Source organism: Hyperolius riggenbachi, chromosome 6, assembly GCF_040937935.1.
Source record: "Hyperolius riggenbachi isolate aHypRig1 chromosome 6, aHypRig1.pri, whole genome shotgun sequence".
NCBI lineage: Eukaryota > Metazoa > Chordata > Amphibia > Anura > Hyperoliidae > Hyperolius > Hyperolius riggenbachi.
Genome location: NC_090651.1, coordinates 35,778,716 through 35,796,198, shown reverse-complemented (window position 1 = coordinate 35,796,198; position 17,483 = coordinate 35,778,716). Strand labels below are relative to the sequence as shown.

The window sequence follows — 17,483 nt, the reverse complement described above, 5'->3', positions numbered from 1 at the left end:
TGGGCCAAATTTCATGGCTCTGAGGGCCAGATTTGGCCCGCGGGCTGGAGTTTGACATGTATGATCTGGGGGGGCTTGGGGGGAATATAAATTATTTTTTTCAAAAGGATATTTAGGATTATTCAGCCCAAAAAAGATGAAGTTTGGACAAGCAATCTGATGGTATGTTTACATTTTTGCATGGATGTGAGATTTGAACATGATTTGTTACATTTAATCACTACATCCAGGGCTAAGCTGTATGTTTTGTTCATGCTATATCTCCCTTTTCTCCAGGGTAATGGGACGGCATACATGCTGTACAATGATGCCCCTCCTGGAGTGTACAACCTCACCAAACATGGACACACCAAGGGTGAGTGAGGTGCTCTTCTCTATCTCCTCAGAGTAGTGTGGAGTCAGTTCTTTCAGATCATGTGTGGCAGAGTGTGTGGCAATGAGAGTGTGAGGAAAAATCCTCTGCGGCTCCGCACTACTGTGCAGGCGCGGGCCATACTGGCTCCTGCTCGGTGCGCCCCCTTTGCCTCTATGGAAGCGTCGGCTATGCTTGCCGAACGTGTTAGAAGGATCCCAGTGCTGGATCGGTGAAGTCCTGGAGGATGGGGGAAACCTCAGGACTATCCAGAAGCTTCCCACTACTGAGGTAAGTATTCAGTTTTATGTCTTTTGTTGCCTTCTGGTACATCACAACCATAGACTGCAAGTGTCCTGCTCCCTGCCATCATAAGCCCCATATTCAGTCTACTTCCTAACTTATTTGGGTAGAGAGGAGATGACATCACTGTTGTTTACAAATGCCAACATGGATGGGGGGGACACTGGGCCGCAGTGGAGCTGGGCATCCTATGTAAGAGAGTATGCAAATATAGACTGGTACTCACATTCAGGGTCCTTAATCAATAGAACCCGCACATTCTACACTCACTGGCACAATGATGGTATAAGGAGATATGCCCACTCTCAACCTGACTGGTTTCGTCTCCCGGTGTCGTCAGGGTGTTGTGAGAAGGAGGGCATGTAGTCCTTAAATAAACTGCATTACCACTGGAATTAACTGCTATGTATAGGGAGAGGAGTCGCAAGTACTACATTGCCCTAGGATGCATGTCTTCTCCTCCCAGAACAATGCGTGTCATCAACCCGGATGAATGCCGGGACGGCAGAATGGTGCAGGCAGAGCCTATAGCACTGCGAGTGTACATTTGTAATTTACAGTTACTGGGATTTTCACGCACAACCATTTCTAGGGTTTATAAAGAATGGTGTTAAAAGGGAAAAACATCCAGTATGCGGCAGTCCTGTAGGCGAAAATGCCTTGTTGATGTTAGAGGTCAGAGGAGAATGGGCCAACTGATTCAAGCTGATAGAACAGCAACGTTGACTGAAATACCCACTTGTTACAACCGAGGTATGCAGCAAAGCATTTGTGAAGCCACAACACGCACAACCTTGAGGCGGATGGGCTACAACAGCAGAAGACCCCACCGGTACCACTCATCTCCACTACAAATAGAAAAAAGAGGCTACAATTTGCATGAGCCCACCAAAATTGGACAGTTGAAGACTGGAAAAATGTTGCCTGGTCTGATGAGTCTCGATTTCTGTTGAGACATTGAAATGGTAGAGTCAGAATTTGGGGTAAACAGAATGAGAACATGGATCCATCATGCCTTGTTACCACTGTGCAGGCTGGTGTTGGTGGTGTAATGGTGTGGGGGATGTTTTCTTGGCACAGTTTAGGCCCCTTAGTACCAATTGGGATCGTTTAAATGCCACGGGCTACCTGAGCATTGTTTCTGACCATGTCCATCCCTTCATGACCACCAAGTACCCATCCACTGATGGCTACTTCCAGCAGGATAATACACCATGTCACAAAGCTCGAATCATTTCAAATTGGTTTCTTGAACATGACAATGAGTTCACTGAACTAAAATGGCCCCCACAGTCACCAGATCTCAACCCAATAGAGCATTTTAGGAAAGTGTCAATTCATAAGGGCTGTTACCACATGAAAAACTGAAATTACCAAACAGTGAGGTAAATTACCGACTTGTGCGGTAATTACCACAACAATTGTCAGTAAATGTCCATTCATAAAGCCTACAACAAGCGGTAAAGTCACAAAGCAATACCGTCTGCTTTGAAGTGGTGGAAAGCGTGCGGAGACTGTGCTGGGAGCCGTGACTCACAGGCAGAAACAGGGGCAGCTGTGACTGACAGGAGCATGGAGCCAATAGAAGCAGCCCCTTTCTTCTGCAAGTCTGAATGTTGTAATCTGATTGGAGCCACAGCCTTACCCCAGGAAGCAGCAGAGCAATCTGAACAAAGCAGGCATCCCCTGAATATCTTAAGCTGTGTGTCTGTTTAACCTCTTGGTCTTGGGTACCTGTTTGAAGAATCGTAGAAGCTAGTGGGGAAAAATCACCTAAGCATGGCATGTGTAAAGTTTCTTGGAAGTTAATCTAAGCTGTGGCAATTAAATAGAATGTTAAGAAAAACTAATAGACAGATTCAGAGCAGATTCAGAGCAAGCAGAGGCAGTATAACAAAACATGTACATCTAAAGGGATGTCGGGATGGCTTGCAATGCCCTCACTGCACGGAACAGCTTGTAGAGAGACACTCCACACTGCTCATCTGTTACTGCAAAGGTTTTTTGTCAATGGGCTTCGGTAATTTGCCGCACTTCTATTGCACCTGTGAAAAATGTTATGAATTAGAACACAAAAGTCTAAAATACAGAATGTGTTAATTTCCCCGACCAGATTTTGTTTTCCCCACACAGCCTTTTATGAATTGGCCCCATTTTTGGAAGAAAAATACATATATATTTCCATAGACCTGTACATCAGTCCTAAAGGAAGCCAATTAAGGAAGAAAATGGGACATAGGGATTTGGTTCCTAAAGAGGGACCGTCCCTCCGAAAGAGGGACAGTTGGGAGCTATGCCATTGTGCCACCAAGTGTGGAACCCGCTATTACTTGTTAGGTCCTATTGGTATAAGACCCTGAATGTGAGTTCCAGTGTAAGTATTGCCATTGATGTGCCCCTTGTTCTATTCCATCCTCTGTAGGAGGTCCTGTTTCATTTTTTTTTTTATAAACCTATTCTCTGACCTATACAATGCTGGTGTTCATATATGGGTCACTAGGCTGAGGACGTGACACTTGTCATGATGCCTCCGCACTGTCCCATCTCTAGAAAAACAAGTTCTTTTTAGGAAATTTACCTAGTTTACGGTATATCAGCAAGTCAATATACGGTACTGGCCACTGGCCAGAAGTTTCTAAACCTTGTACATAGATGTAATGGATCGATGAACCAGTTAACCATTAGCTCCTTTCATTTCATCTTTTAGCACTGTTAGGGCTGGACCCAAAGGAGCTGTTTCTGTTGTGCTTTGGAATTGCGTTTTGAAAGCGATCAGCTAATTAAAGTCAATAAATGGTGATTCCACAGAATTTTCCCAAATCGCATTCGCGTGCAGCCTTTATGGAGAAATGGTGCTTCAATACAAAGAATAGAAGAGCTGTAAAATCCCTTTTCGGTTGATGCTGTAGAAAGTGATTTTGTATTTTTTGTGTTGTTTTTTTTTTCTTTTTCGCAAACTCTCAGTAGAATTTAAGACCTATCTTGGCCCAACAAGGGTAATAGGCTTCATTAGAGCTGGTCCTGGAGTTCACATCATGATTTGCTTGAAAAAGAGATTAGAATAGGAGGAGGGAAAGAGTAAGTGAAAATGGGTTAGTAAAAAGAGTGAGTGAAAAGAGAAGAAAAGATAGTGAGAAAAGGTGGAGAAGACAAGAAAAAGAGAAGACAAAAAAATAGGAATAGCATGCTTACAACCCCACCTCAGAGAGAGAGAGAGGGAAAAAAAGAGAAAGCTGAATATTTTTGTGGGAAATTTTTGTTTCAGTTATTGGCTAACTTAAAAGAACAAGAACAAGCAACCCCTAGCTGCACAGCCCCCGCCGGGCCCCAACCCTGAAAACAAAGGCCACGCAGCTGAAAGCCCGCCCACCCCCACTCCCCCAAGCCAGCCAACAAATGGTATCATCCTGATTAAAAACCTCCCGTTTCAGTTACTTATTGTATCCCAGATACTTTTTGTATCTAGCAGTAGCAGGACCAGTATAGTTAGTTTCTAAATCGAAGAGGTTGGAGCATCTGTTTTGCCAATCCTTAAAGGAGTTCTCTGGGGGGGCACATATGGCCACGGCCGTGCAGCCGCAGTTGGATGAGATGTTGCGTTAGACCGGGGCCGGCGGTGGGGAATGGCGGATCATTGGAGGGCGGCGTGGGACATTACAGCTGCAGGGGGCAGCTGTAATATCCCAGAGAACCCCTTTAACATCTGGCACCATTTTAGTTCTCCATTTCTCATTGATGACCTTTTTCAGCTGCCAGGCTACTGATATAGAAGAGATCCTGATCTAAGGTAAGATGTTCACTAATCTCAACACCTAGGTGGACCATATAGTTCTTTAAAACAAATCCCTCACATGTGATTTTGTTGCAATTTTACTACCCAGAAGAACCACAGACAAAAAAAGGATTTTGCAAACGCTGTACAAATCGCCAGCATTAAAGCAAATCTGAACAGAAAAATAAAAGTCAAAATAAACATACACACGTCATACTTACCTCCCGCGTAGTCCGCTCATCAGTCTTTTATTCCTCTTCCGTGTCCTGTATGTTCACTGTGATCGATGGAATTCTCCGTCCTCCATTTTAAAATTGCCATTATCCCCATAACAGCTTCCTGGTCAGCACTCTATTAACCAGTACTATTGCTTGAGCCATAGGGAAACATGGACATTACCCTGAACACCGGTTGTCCTTTCAGTTATAACTGACAGCAACTGATTTAGTGAATAAAGAATATGGCTTTCAGCTTCCTGAGAGACAAATTTGACAAGATCTTGTTGGAATCATTATGGAAGGAATCATTATTAGAAGAAAATGGTGAGATTCTGAGAGGAATGGACTGCAAGGTAAGTATGTAAATTTTATTTGCAGGTACATCATGTGTTTATTTTAAATAATTTTACTCATTTCAGGTTCCCTTTAAATTCAGAAAATTTTAAATCACCAGAAATTGCTGAAGAAAACCTTTCTAAAATTGCCACAGTGATTGAGTTTTGCGATTTCATGTCGGGCCAGCCTTTACAGTATAAGAACAGTTGCACTCATAAGTTTACACTTATTTTTCTTAACAATTTTTCAGAGAATATGAATGATGACACAAAAACTTTTCTTTCGATTATAATTTTACACTTCTTAGAGTTTGAACACTGCTGATTGGGATTCTCAATTCCTTTGATATTTTCTTATATCCCTTTCCTGTTTTATATAGTTTAACTACCTTTCCCGCAGATCCTTTGACATTTCTTTTGCTTTCCCCATGACTTAGAAATCAAAAAAAACATCAGTGCAGCACTGCATAAAGATGCAAGGGTCTGTCATTGACCTTTTATACACCCACAAATTACAAGTAAACAATCAGAGGTGATACTTACCTTTAGGCCCCTTCTATACTTGCATTGCAAGTGTGCTTTGCGTTACCCTGTTTTACCGCAGGGTAACGCAACGGCAATGCAGGGCAATGGGGTCTAGCGCACTTGGTGCATTGTGTCGCATTGCACTGAAAGTTTCCGAATCGCAGCCAAGTGCTGCACAGTGAACAGCACGTTACCGGCCAGCTTCCATGTTGGCGAAAGAAATGTAAGTCAATGGGCGTCGCATACCTTTTAAAAAGGTTGGCGGTGGCATTTCGGCGTGCAAGCAGGGAATGACGGGAATATGATGGGGTTACCCAGGAATCCCAGTTACGTTCTTCCTATCCAACATGGAGTACGTCACTAGGCGAAGGGGCGGAGGCGCTATGCATACAACCGTGCTGGCGCACTCTGACGCATGGTCATATGTTGTATGGAGAGTATATTCCCCCACTTTCAGACTATAGTGTGACATTGTTTTTTTCTCCAGGCATTTTGCTTTTTGACCAGAAGCAAGGATTTTGGCTGATCCACAGCGTACCTCACTTTCCCCCATTCCCAGAAGATGGCTTTGGGTATCCAGATACTGGTAGATTCTATGGTCAGACAGCCATCTGTGTGACATACAGATATCATCAGTTTAAACAAATCGGTGAGTAGACTAAGCTGTACTGGAAGCTGAAGGGAATTAGCATTGAGATTGGGCTTCCTCTTCATGGGGATTGATTTCCTATAACATTTTTGTATCGTGTTCACTGTAATTTTAGCATGATTCTCTGAACCTACTCTGCAGGGGGAGGGACAACCTAATGCTATATGAGGGCACATCTGGCATCCTAATACTATATGACGGCACACCGGCTACCTAATACTATATGAGGGCACACCTAAGTACCTAATACTATATGAGGGCACATCTGGCTACCTAATGCTATATGAGGGCACATCTGGCTACCTAATACTATATGAGGGCACATCTGGCTACCTAATACTATATGAGGGCACACCTGGCTACCTAATACTATATGAGGGCACATCTGGATACCTAATGCTATATGAGGGCACACCTGGCTACCTAATACTATATGAGGGCACACCTGGCTACCTAATACTATATGAGGGCACATCTGGCTACCTAATGCTATATGAGGGCACATCTGGCTACCTAATACTATATGAGGGCACATCTGGCTACCTAATACTATATGAGGGCACACCTGGCTACCTAATACTATATGAGGGCACATCTGGATACCTAATGCTATATGAGGGCACACCTGGCTACCTAATACTATATGAGGGCACATCTGGCTATCTAATAATATATGAGGGCACACCTGGCTACCTAATACTATATGAGGGCACATCTGGCTACCTAATGCTATATGAGGGCACACCTGGCTACCTAATACTATATGAGGGCACATCTGGCTATCTAATAATATGAGGGCACATCTAGCTACCTTATACTATATGAGGGCACATCTGGCTATCTAATAATATATGAGGGCACACCTGGCTACCTAATATTATGAAGGCACATCTGGCTACCTAATACTATATGAGGGCAAACCCGGCTACCTAATACTATATGAGGGCACACCTGGCTAACTTATACTATATGAGGGCACACCTGGCTACCTAATAGTATATGAGGGCACATCTGGGTACCTAATAGTATATGAGGGCACATCTGGCTACCTAATACTATATGAGGGCAAACCCGGCTACCTAATACTATATGAGGGCACACCTGGCTAACTTATACTATATGAGGGCACACCTGGCTACCTAATAGTATATGAGGGCACATCTGGGTACCTAATAGTATATGAGGGCACATCTGGCTACCTAATACTATATGAGGGCAAACCCGGCTACCTAATACTATATGAGGGCACATCTGGCTACCTAATACTATATGAGGGCACATCTGGGTACCTAATAGTATATGAGGGCACATCTGGGTACCTAATAGTATATGAGGGCACATCTGGCTACCTAATACTATATGAGGATGCATCTGGCTACCTAATACTATATGAGGGCACATAGATGGTTTTTGGCATTAAATATGTGGAAGATAATGATAGTTTACCCAATCTGCCAACAACTAAATTGTGTACAGCTAAAATAGTTTATCCATATTTTAGTCATTATAAAGCATTTGATTAGATTTACTTTTCAAATCCTACATAACTCCAATTATAAAACTGAGGAATAGCAATCAAAATGTATTTTAACTAACTTTTTGTTGTATTAATGGGCAATCTGTGATGTTGTAGTTAATGGACTTTGGCTTATATGGGAACATAAAACGAATACTATCATCTGATTCTGGGCATCCGAAACAGTATTCCACTAATCCCGTACAACTAATACTAATGTGTGCAATTACCTTCCATTCCGCACAGCGAGCCAACTGTTGTACTACGACCCAAACGTGTATAACTGCTCCATCCCCGACTCCTACCAGATGGACCTGCAGGATCTGCACACGATATGCCAGGGAAAACCATTTCCATTTCTCAAACCAACACAACTCGCTACGCTGAGCTCCGCCGGAGGAGAAGCCTTTCTCAACTTCGCTAAATCCAAGTACTTTGTGGACGGTAAGATAAAGAGGAAGACTATTCAGAAACCTTCATACGATGGTTCCAAAATGGAACTATACTGCTTCTTATGTCTGTAATCTAAAGTTGGCCGATTTGGTGATCGATCCAATTTGATTATTATAATCGAAATCAGATGAAAATCGGTGCCACCAAGTGCATGCCCGACCAAACATGCCAATAGTCGATTGGACATGCTGCAAGATGTAGAGCCGACTTGCTCGTTCGGATGCACGGCGGTAATGGCGAACGATATTGAGATGAGCGATGAAAACCCAGGCGCTGTTCCCGCAATGTGTGTGTGTGTGTGTGTGTATGTGTATATATGTAATGTGTAATATGTAATGTGTAAAAGTGCTGCAATGTGCATTTATACATTACCTGTCCTGTGTCGCGGTGGCTGCCCGTCTTCTGCCTCTCTTCAATCAGCTGCATACACACTGCCAGCGCATTGCACGTCGGCGTGTGATATTACACGTGTCACGCCAGCAGCATGTATGGGGATAATTAAAGATAGGCGGAAGATGGGCAGCCACCGCGGCACAGGACAGGTAATGTATAAATGCACATTACAGCACATTTACACACACACAGCGGCAAGGCGGAGGATGCAGCGGGCTCGCCCGATTCCTGAGAGATTTCATGCTGAAATTGATCAGGAATCGGCCTGCAGCGAATGGACAGCCGACAGATCTTTCTCTAATTCGATTCTGATTCGATTAGAGAGAGATTTGTCTCTTGGTCAGATCTGCCCATCATGTAGGGGCACCTTAATAATTATAGGATCAGTCCAACCAAAATGCAGAGGTTCATTCATAAAGTGGTGATAAAATATGTTTTATAAATATGCCCACTTTGCTGATTGTTGCATATCTTCAGCAGCTGATGTCGGGCAATCCGGTCCAGCGGCCAGGGGCATTACAACAGCCCCCATGCCCCCATTGCTGGGGGGGGGAGGAGGTTGGGAAGGGACTATTGGGGCCCATTCCTGTTGTGATTTGCAGAGCAGCCACAGTGGAGTGTCATACTTTATTTCCAGGGACAAGACAGGTCCTCTTCCCCCTCTGCAGCGTACCGCGCACTGTGGATGATCAGGCTCTGGCTGTATGCGGTGTTTTATTCCCCACATAACTGAAACGTTCTCTCTCACAATGTCAGTCACATCTCTTCCTTGTAAAGGCCAAACAGCAGCTATACTGTGAGATTTGCTCATTCTTTTTAGCAGGAGTATCTGGACTGATCAACATCATTAAAGAGGAACTCCAGCCTAAACAAACATACTGTCATTAAGTTACATTATTTATGTTAATTAAAATAGAGAGGTAATATAATATCTTACCCACACTGTTTTAAAATAACAGGCAAATGTTTGATTTCATGAGGGCAGCCATCTTTTTGGTTGAAAGGAGGTGACAGGGAGCGTGAGACACAGTTCCAACTGTCCTGTGTCCTGAGCACCTCTCCCAGTTGCTAGGCAACGTGAATAACAACATAGGAAATCCCATCATGCTCTGCACAGCATCAGGGAAAAAAAGCCCAGGCTTTTTTTCTTTGATGGGTGGAGCTTAGATAAAAATGCATCTAGAAATGATGCTTCGGTAAGAAAAACAAAGTTCTGATGCTGTGAAACTGTTAAAGAAACACCAAGCCTTTTCAGTGCTGCTGAGTAGATTTTTAGTCCGGAGGTTCACTTTAAGTTCATTCTACGTTAAAGCGTAGCTCCCAACTGTCCCTCTGTCTCTCTTTCCTCCTCATTTGTCCCTCTTTCAGGACTTTGTCCCTCTATATAAATATATATATTTATCTACTAAAAAATGTGTTTGATTGACTCTAAACTTTATTCCCATCCTTTAAATTGATATATTACTAATTTGTAAATGTTACTATGAAGGAAAATGAACTAGGGTAGAAAATACCACTGTGTTTTGAATGATAAAAAAAACATTTTTCTTATGAAATCTTTATGGTATGTGTGATTAGGGGCATGGTGTTGCCAGGGGTGTGGCAGGGGCGTGGCTTAAGTGTCCCTTTTTCTCATCTCAAAAAGTTGGGAGGCATGCTTAAAAAGTTTCTGTAGCCTCATAAAATCACACTTTTTATTTAAAATTCCTCTTCTACACTATAACGCAAGCTAAATCGCTGCATTCCCGCGGCAGAACGCTGTGTTTAACCCCCCCCCCCCCCCAAATCCCTTAGGCAAGATGCGGGGATCGCTTCCTTGTAGAGGCAGCGCTTATCGCTGTAGCTCTGCCCCTACTCGCATCAATCACGGCTGATCACCGCCTCTCCCCGCCCCTCTCAGTCTTCCTTTGCTGAGAGGGGCGGGGGAAAGGCGGCGATCAGCAGTGGAGGCAGAGCTACAGCGCTAAGCTTTTCCTCCCCGGGCAGCAAAATCCATGACCAGGATAGTCGCGGAGTTTTGCCCCGGTATTTTGGGGGGGAGGGGTTAAACACAGCGTTCTGCCGCGGGGATGCAGCGTTTTAGCTTGGGTTATATTGTAGAATCAGGATGCAGACAGGTGATCAGGATGCAGCCAGGAGGGAGGGGGGGGGGGGCTATTAGGTAGCCAGATGTGCCCTCAGGATGCCGCTGCGTCACCTGGCATCATAGGCCACCTGTCCCCAGCTGCATGCAATTTGCATGTACGCTGGAATAATTAGCACTGCATTGGTCGTCTGTAAATGTTTGGTTTCCGTAGCTCCCAACTGTCCCTCTTTCTTCCTCATTTGTCCCTCTTTTAGGACTGATGTACAGATCTGTGTAAATATATGTATTTTTCTATTGAAAAATATGTTTGATTAACTCTAAACTATGAGCATAACTAGAGGGGAAGCCAGAGATGCGAGAGGCCCAAACTTTATTCCCATCCTTATCCTTTAAATTGATATATTTCTTATTTTCAAATGTTTATATGAAGGAAAATGAACCAGGATAGGAAGGGCCAGTGTGGTTTGAATTATAAAACAATAGATTTTTCAAATGAAATCTTTATGGTATGCATGACTAGGGGTGTGTTAGGGGCGTGATCAGGGGTGTGGCAGGGGTGTGGCTTAAAGTGTAAAAGTCAAGCATAAAATCAAAAATCAATTATTTATTTTTATCTGGTAAACAAGTAATAAGGATGCTAATCAGGCAATTCAAAAGTTAAAAATCACTCCTGGTTTTCTTATCCATAAAACAACATTCCCCAGTTTTCCTTGCTCTTATTTGGTACATCTGCCGCTTAAAGGAAGTTGAAGGGCATGCTGGGTTGTCCTTTTTTTGCTGCTTTACTTTCCCCTCAGACTTAAGTAATGCAGCCTGATTGGCTGAAGCCTCTTTCCCTCCTGTTTTCCCCTCCCACACCTTTGTTCCTCTCTGATTGGCCGATATTTCTCATGCTGAGACAATGCATTTTCTATTGCAGAGCTGGGTGGGAGTGCCTGAAGTCTGGGAGGAGGGCGGGCACTGCATACACAATCAGGCAGAGGAGAGTAAAGGAGGAAATGACATCAGGATTGGCTTCAAAATAGACACAGTTAAGAGGGAGCATCTCTTTTTTTATTATAGAAAAATCACTAAAATCCAAACATGGACAGTGCAATTCATATGTTTTGTAAGTAGAGCATTAATTTAGTATTATTTATTTAGTTATATATGTGTTTTTTTTCTGAGATAGTTTAGCTGACAGCTCCTCTTAAGTGTCTCTCTTTCTTATCTCAAAAAGTTGGGAGGTATGAGTTTCTCTTGCTGTATATATGATATCCCTCCTGTCACCGGTGCTGATTATTTGTCCTCCTCCATCCAGATATCATCACTGCCTGGATGGCTCAGTTACTGAAGGTGGATTTATTATCGGAAACATGGCAGCCGGATGGGACGGAGCTGCCATCGAACTGCTCCCTGTATTGGCATGTGTACAATATAAAGAGGATCGCCCTGCCCCTCCCCTCCTTCTACTCGCGCTACGATCACTCCAAGTGGTGCGTGTCCAATTTCTATGGTGACACCTGGATCTGCATCGGGGACTTGAACCGCTACCCGGGGCAGATATGGAGGAGCGGGGGCTTCCTCTGCACCCAGAACACCGTCATGTACAACGCTTTCATGAAGATGGTGGCCTATTTCACAGACTGCTATCAATAAATGATTATTGCAGAACGGAATTCACACCTTTCCTAGTGTCTTTTTTTCTGTCACTGGAATAAACCTGTAAAAGCATATGGGTATTTACAGCAGAGTCTGGTTCTAGACTTTTTGCTGCCTGAGGCAAACTTGTGAGAATGACCCTCCCCCCTCCGATGTGGAATGATCGCACAGCACCTGACAATTTACTCTGCTTTATTTAATGTTCTCACATGACATGCTGCAGCTTAACACAATAACACAAAGGCTGGCTGTGAGTCTGTGACAAAAAAACTGCTCACCCTCAGCCACTCCATTCCTCCTCAGTCAGGACAGCAGTGGGAGGTAGGAGGTGACCTTCCTTCTGCTGTGCAAGTCAAATGAACCACTGCTGCTCTCCTGCTTCCCCACTCACTGTCAGACTCCTCACACAGCTCAACAAGCTGCTTTTCCCCAATGAGGACCTCTTCACCTCGCTCTCCTCTCGCTTCTCCTACTCTGACTGCATGCTATTAATGTAAACACAGTAAAAACATGCTGCCCCTGAAATGTCTGCGCTTGATGCAAATGTTTCACCAAGCTTCACGAGAGAACCGTCCCTGCCCATTATCCACTCAGACATGCCGGTTAGTTGAGACTTCTGGATAACGGGGACTTTGCTACCGTGTTATTTCCCCAAATTTAAGACAGCCCCTGAAAATAAGTATATATTTTGAGTATGCCCGAAATATAAGACCTCCCCCTAAAATAAGACCTAGTGGCTGTCAGACTGCATCCCCCTAAAAGAAGCCCTAAGGGGTAGACCTGCTCTCCCCCGCCCTACTTCCACTGCTCCCGGTCCTGGCTTCCTCCTGCAGAAAGTCCGGACCCCCGTAAAAGTAGACCTAAGCGGCAGACCTGCTCTCCCCCCTGCCTTCCCCCGGCTGCCCACAGACTTGCTTTATCTTCCCGCTGAACCGCTCCTGGCCCCTTCCTGCAGAAAATCCAGATCCTCCTGCTATTCCCAGCATAGTTCACACATCGCAGATTAGCGGTGTCGTGTGGTAAAGGCAGCTAATCTATCCAGTAAGAGCGCTGCCCTATACAGGAAGTGATCTCTGTTTACTTCCTGTATAGGGCAGCGCTCTTACTGGATACATTAGCTGGGGGGGCATGGTTTAAAGCAGGTCTGCCGCTTAGGTCTACTTTTACGGGGGTCCGGACTTTCTGCAGGAGGGAGCCAGGACCGGGAGCAGTGGAAGTAGGGCGGGCGGAGAGCAGGTCTGCCGCTTAGGGTTTCTTTTAGGGGGATCTACAGGGCTGACAGCCACTAGGGCTTATATAGCAGGGAGCACAGGGGGAATCTGGCTGTATACACTAAAGGGGATGGCTACCCCCACAAAATATAAGACCTCCCTGAAAATAAGCCCTAGCACATTTTTTGAAGGGTAAATAAAAGACAGTGTCTTATTTTTGGGGAAACATGGTATATACATACTCTTACACATAATAATCAGATTCACACACACACACAATTATCACATTCACACGTGTGCACGCACATATGCAAACGCATACACTCCATAAACACACACGTGCACATAATAACACAGGCACACACCTGCAAAACAATCACATTCACACACACACTGAAATACACACACACATTATAATCAGATGCACATTACACACACTCACACACACACACACACACAAACACACACCACACACACACAGACACACCACACACACACCGACACACACAAACACACACCACACACACACACACACACAGACACACACACACACACACACCACACACACTTTAATCAGATGCACATTGCACTCACACGCACACACACTCTAATCAGATGCACATTGCACTCACATACACTATAAACTGTGTGAATGACGTATATGGAATGCTAGTCGTCTTGCACCTGTTAGCCAGGACATGGTCATATTGCGACTGATGGTGGCCAAGTTGGAGAACTGGAAACAGAACTGAGCAGATCTACTCAGAGTTGGAAGACCACCAGAGTGCACAAATGACTATGTCATGTAGTAATGCGTGCGCACATATACACACATGAATCACATAAGTAGGTGAAGGAGGTGACCAAGTATAACAATATAAAAAGGAATATACCTTTCCATGGAAATAAATGGGAAGTAAGCCAATAGAAGAAACAAAACGTATTATGCACAAATGACAATGCGTTTCACAAGTGGCCCCTCATGCGCAGTGGCCACGCACCTCCTTGGTTGTGCTTTCTTAGACGGGGGCATTCTGCACTTGAGCAGTTAGTTAAGACTTTTAACTATGCAGAAGCAGAATGCTCCGGGGCAATGGGAGTGCAAACTAGGAAGGGCGTGGCCAGGGCTGCATTTGCGCAATAGTCGCCAACTGGCTCAGTCAGGGCACCAGATGCACCGGCACCAGATGCTTTGGCTAGCAGGTCGGGAACCCTGGGTGCAACACAGCTGTGCCTCCAGATAACAAGTGATCCAATGTTACAAAGAAGCAAAAGTTCCGGGCACCATTAGATTGCAGTCACCCTTTATTTAGTTCACGACACCATCCAAACATACACATCACATCTTAGGCCTAAGACTTGATGTGTATGTTTGGAGGGTGTCGGGAACTAAATAAAGGGTGACTGCAATCTACTGGTGCCTGGAACTTTTGCTTCTTTGTAACATTGGAACACTTTTTTGGCAGTTGGATGGAACAACTGCCATTCACTAAGTGCTTTTAAAAATAAAGAATACCCTGGTAACCCTGATAACCCCCCATGAGAAGATGGGTTAGTCCAAAATATGTATAATATCAGATTTCTACTACTTACTGTGACAGCAACATAAGAGAAAAGTAATGTATAGCTCATTTTACTCTGGAAGAAACAAGAAACAAGTTTACATGTATTTTATTTAAGATTTTCCCGACAAAGGTCCTTTAACGAGAAACTCCGACCAAAAATGGAACTTTATCCCAATCAGTAGCTGATACCCCCTGCTCTCTCCTGCACAGGATCTGATTTTTCTAGGAGCAAGATTCAGGACAATACAAAATCAAGTATGCCTGCCGGATCAGAAGATTGTCACAATCCAGATGAAGGTGCAGAGGGCTCTGAAAGTTCCTTTTCTGACCACCAGGGACTGTTTAAGTCTGTTGGGGACCTTGTCATCATCTATCCCGATGGTAAAGTGGGCACACTGGTTCCTCAGGGAGCTTCAGATATTCTTTTTGCATCATTGGAACAGAACAAGCTTGGTACAAAGGTTCCATCTTCCCCTCCAGGTGAGGATTTCCCTCAGATGGTGGACCAGGGAGCAGAATCTAAGGAATTGTCGGCAGATCCAGCCAGATGTGCCGATAGTAATTACCACAGATGCCAGTATAAGAGGTTGGGGGGCCCACTGCAATGGGATCCAGATGCAGAACAAATGGAGGACATTACAGGAGGGAGTTCCCTCGAATCTCCTGGAACTGAGAGCGGCCTTCCTGGCCTTGAAGGCCTTCCAACACCTGATATACGGAAGATCGGTCTTATTGAAGATAGACAATGTGTCCGCAGTGGCTTATATCAGGAGACAGGGAGGTACCAGGAGTCGGTCACTCCTTCAAGAGACTGGACATCTGATGGCCTGGGCAATGAGGAATCTGTCAGACCTCACAGCAACTTATCTGCCGGGAGAGAAGAATATATTAGCGGATCACCTAAGCAGGGAATTTGCAGATCCCCACGAGTGGTCTCTGGACAAGAGGATCTTCCAGTGGATTACCAGGAGGTGGGGATATCCACAGATAGATCTATTGGCCTCTCCCCAGAACAACAAAGTACAGAGATTCTTTTCTCGCTTTCAGCACCCAGCAGCAGCAGCAGTGGATTGCCTGGTACAAGAATGGAACTTCTCCCTGGGATATGCCTTCCCTCCGTTTCCTCTGATCCCCAGGTTTCTTCAAAGGCTTTGCAGGGAGCGATGCACGATCATCGCTATACTTCCCTTCTGGCCCAGGAGACCTTGATTCGCCTTAGCAATGTTTCTGAGCATAGAAGACCCAATCAAGTTACCACCGAATCACGATCTTCTGTCACAAGGTCGCCTTCTTCATCCAGGAGTCAGCGGTCTGAGTTTAGCGGCCTGGAAATTGAGAGGAAGAAGTATACTGATGTCGGATGCTCCTCTCAGGTGATAGAGACTCTGTTAAAAGCAAGGAAGCCTTCTACGAATACTACCTATTATCGTATCTGGGAGAAGTTTGTTGCTTATGCTCTTGATAAAGGCTTCGACAGTCTGCGTCCAGAAGTCCAGAATATATTGGATTTTTTACAAACAGGAGTGGGCAAGGGTCTCAGTGTGGCAGCTATTAAAGTTCAGGTGTCTGCTCTTTCAGCCTTGACAAACCACCGATGGGCGGTCCATCCATTGGTGATACAGTTTGTGCAAGCAGTTTTCAAGATCCGTCCACCTAGAAAGCCTTTCTTCCCAAAGTGGGATCTGACAATGGTATTGGAGGTATTGTCTTCCCCTCCTTTCTTCCCACTTCAATCAATTTCTTTGGAGAATTTAGTTCTAAGAACAGTCTTTCTAACCGCTATGGCATCCGGAAAGAGAGTCTCAGACTTACAGGCCCTGGGTTGTGCCAATAACCTATTGGAGTTTTTCCCAGGCCTGTGTTACATTTCATCCCAAAGGTTGCTTCAGGATTCCATATAAATCAGGAACTCTCTCTACCCACTTTCTTCTTGGAGGAGGCATGTCACCCACTGGATGTGGGACAATCAATTAAGTCTTATCTGGAGGCCACGGCCTCTTTCAGGTCTTCCGACCACTTATTTATTAATTTCAGAGGTCCAAGAAAGGGCATGCAGGTTACCTCTAGGACCATTGCTTCTTGGCTGGTTAAGACGATTCAGAAATGTTACAGCATTAGGGGGTTACCTGTTCCGAGAGAGATTAATGCTCATTCTACCAGGGGCATGTCTGCCTCCTGGGCATGTTTTTCTAAGGTTTCAGTTGAATCTGTATGTAGAGCAGCAGGTTGGTCTTCTGTAAGCACATTCCTCAAACATTATCATGTTGATCCTGCTGCCTTGTCTTCTGTGGATTTTGGAAGAGCTGTATTATCTGTGTAAATAAATTTTGTTACTTTTGCAGCATTCCCTCCCTCAAGTGTGATTTGTTACATCCCATATGTATGCCGCCATGTTTGGTCCAGGAAATCGGAAAATTGTATACTCACCTTCCGTAATTTTCCTTTCCTGGATCAAACGATGGCG

General features: G+C 44.6%; 1 protein-coding gene across 4 annotated transcripts in view; it reads left to right on the top strand.

The window, feature by feature from the left end:
* Positions 1-12,260, top strand: part of DNASE2B (deoxyribonuclease 2 beta) — a 37,267-nt gene extending 25,007 nt beyond the window's left edge. For 2 of the 4 annotated variants that reach the window (XM_068242455.1, XM_068242457.1), the window contains 4 exons: positions 277-355; positions 5,993-6,154; positions 7,917-8,114; positions 11,903-12,260. In XM_068242455.1, coding sequence (XP_068098556.1) covers positions 277-355; positions 5,993-6,154; positions 7,917-8,114; positions 11,903-12,240 — 777 coding nt within the window. In that variant the 3' untranslated portion in view covers positions 12,241-12,260. The remainder of the gene's footprint in view (positions 1-276; positions 356-5,992; positions 6,155-7,916; positions 8,115-11,902) is intronic. The other 2 variants (XM_068242456.1, XM_068242458.1) reach the window with 2 other exon arrangements.
* Positions 12,261-17,483: the final 5,223 nt, after the last annotated feature.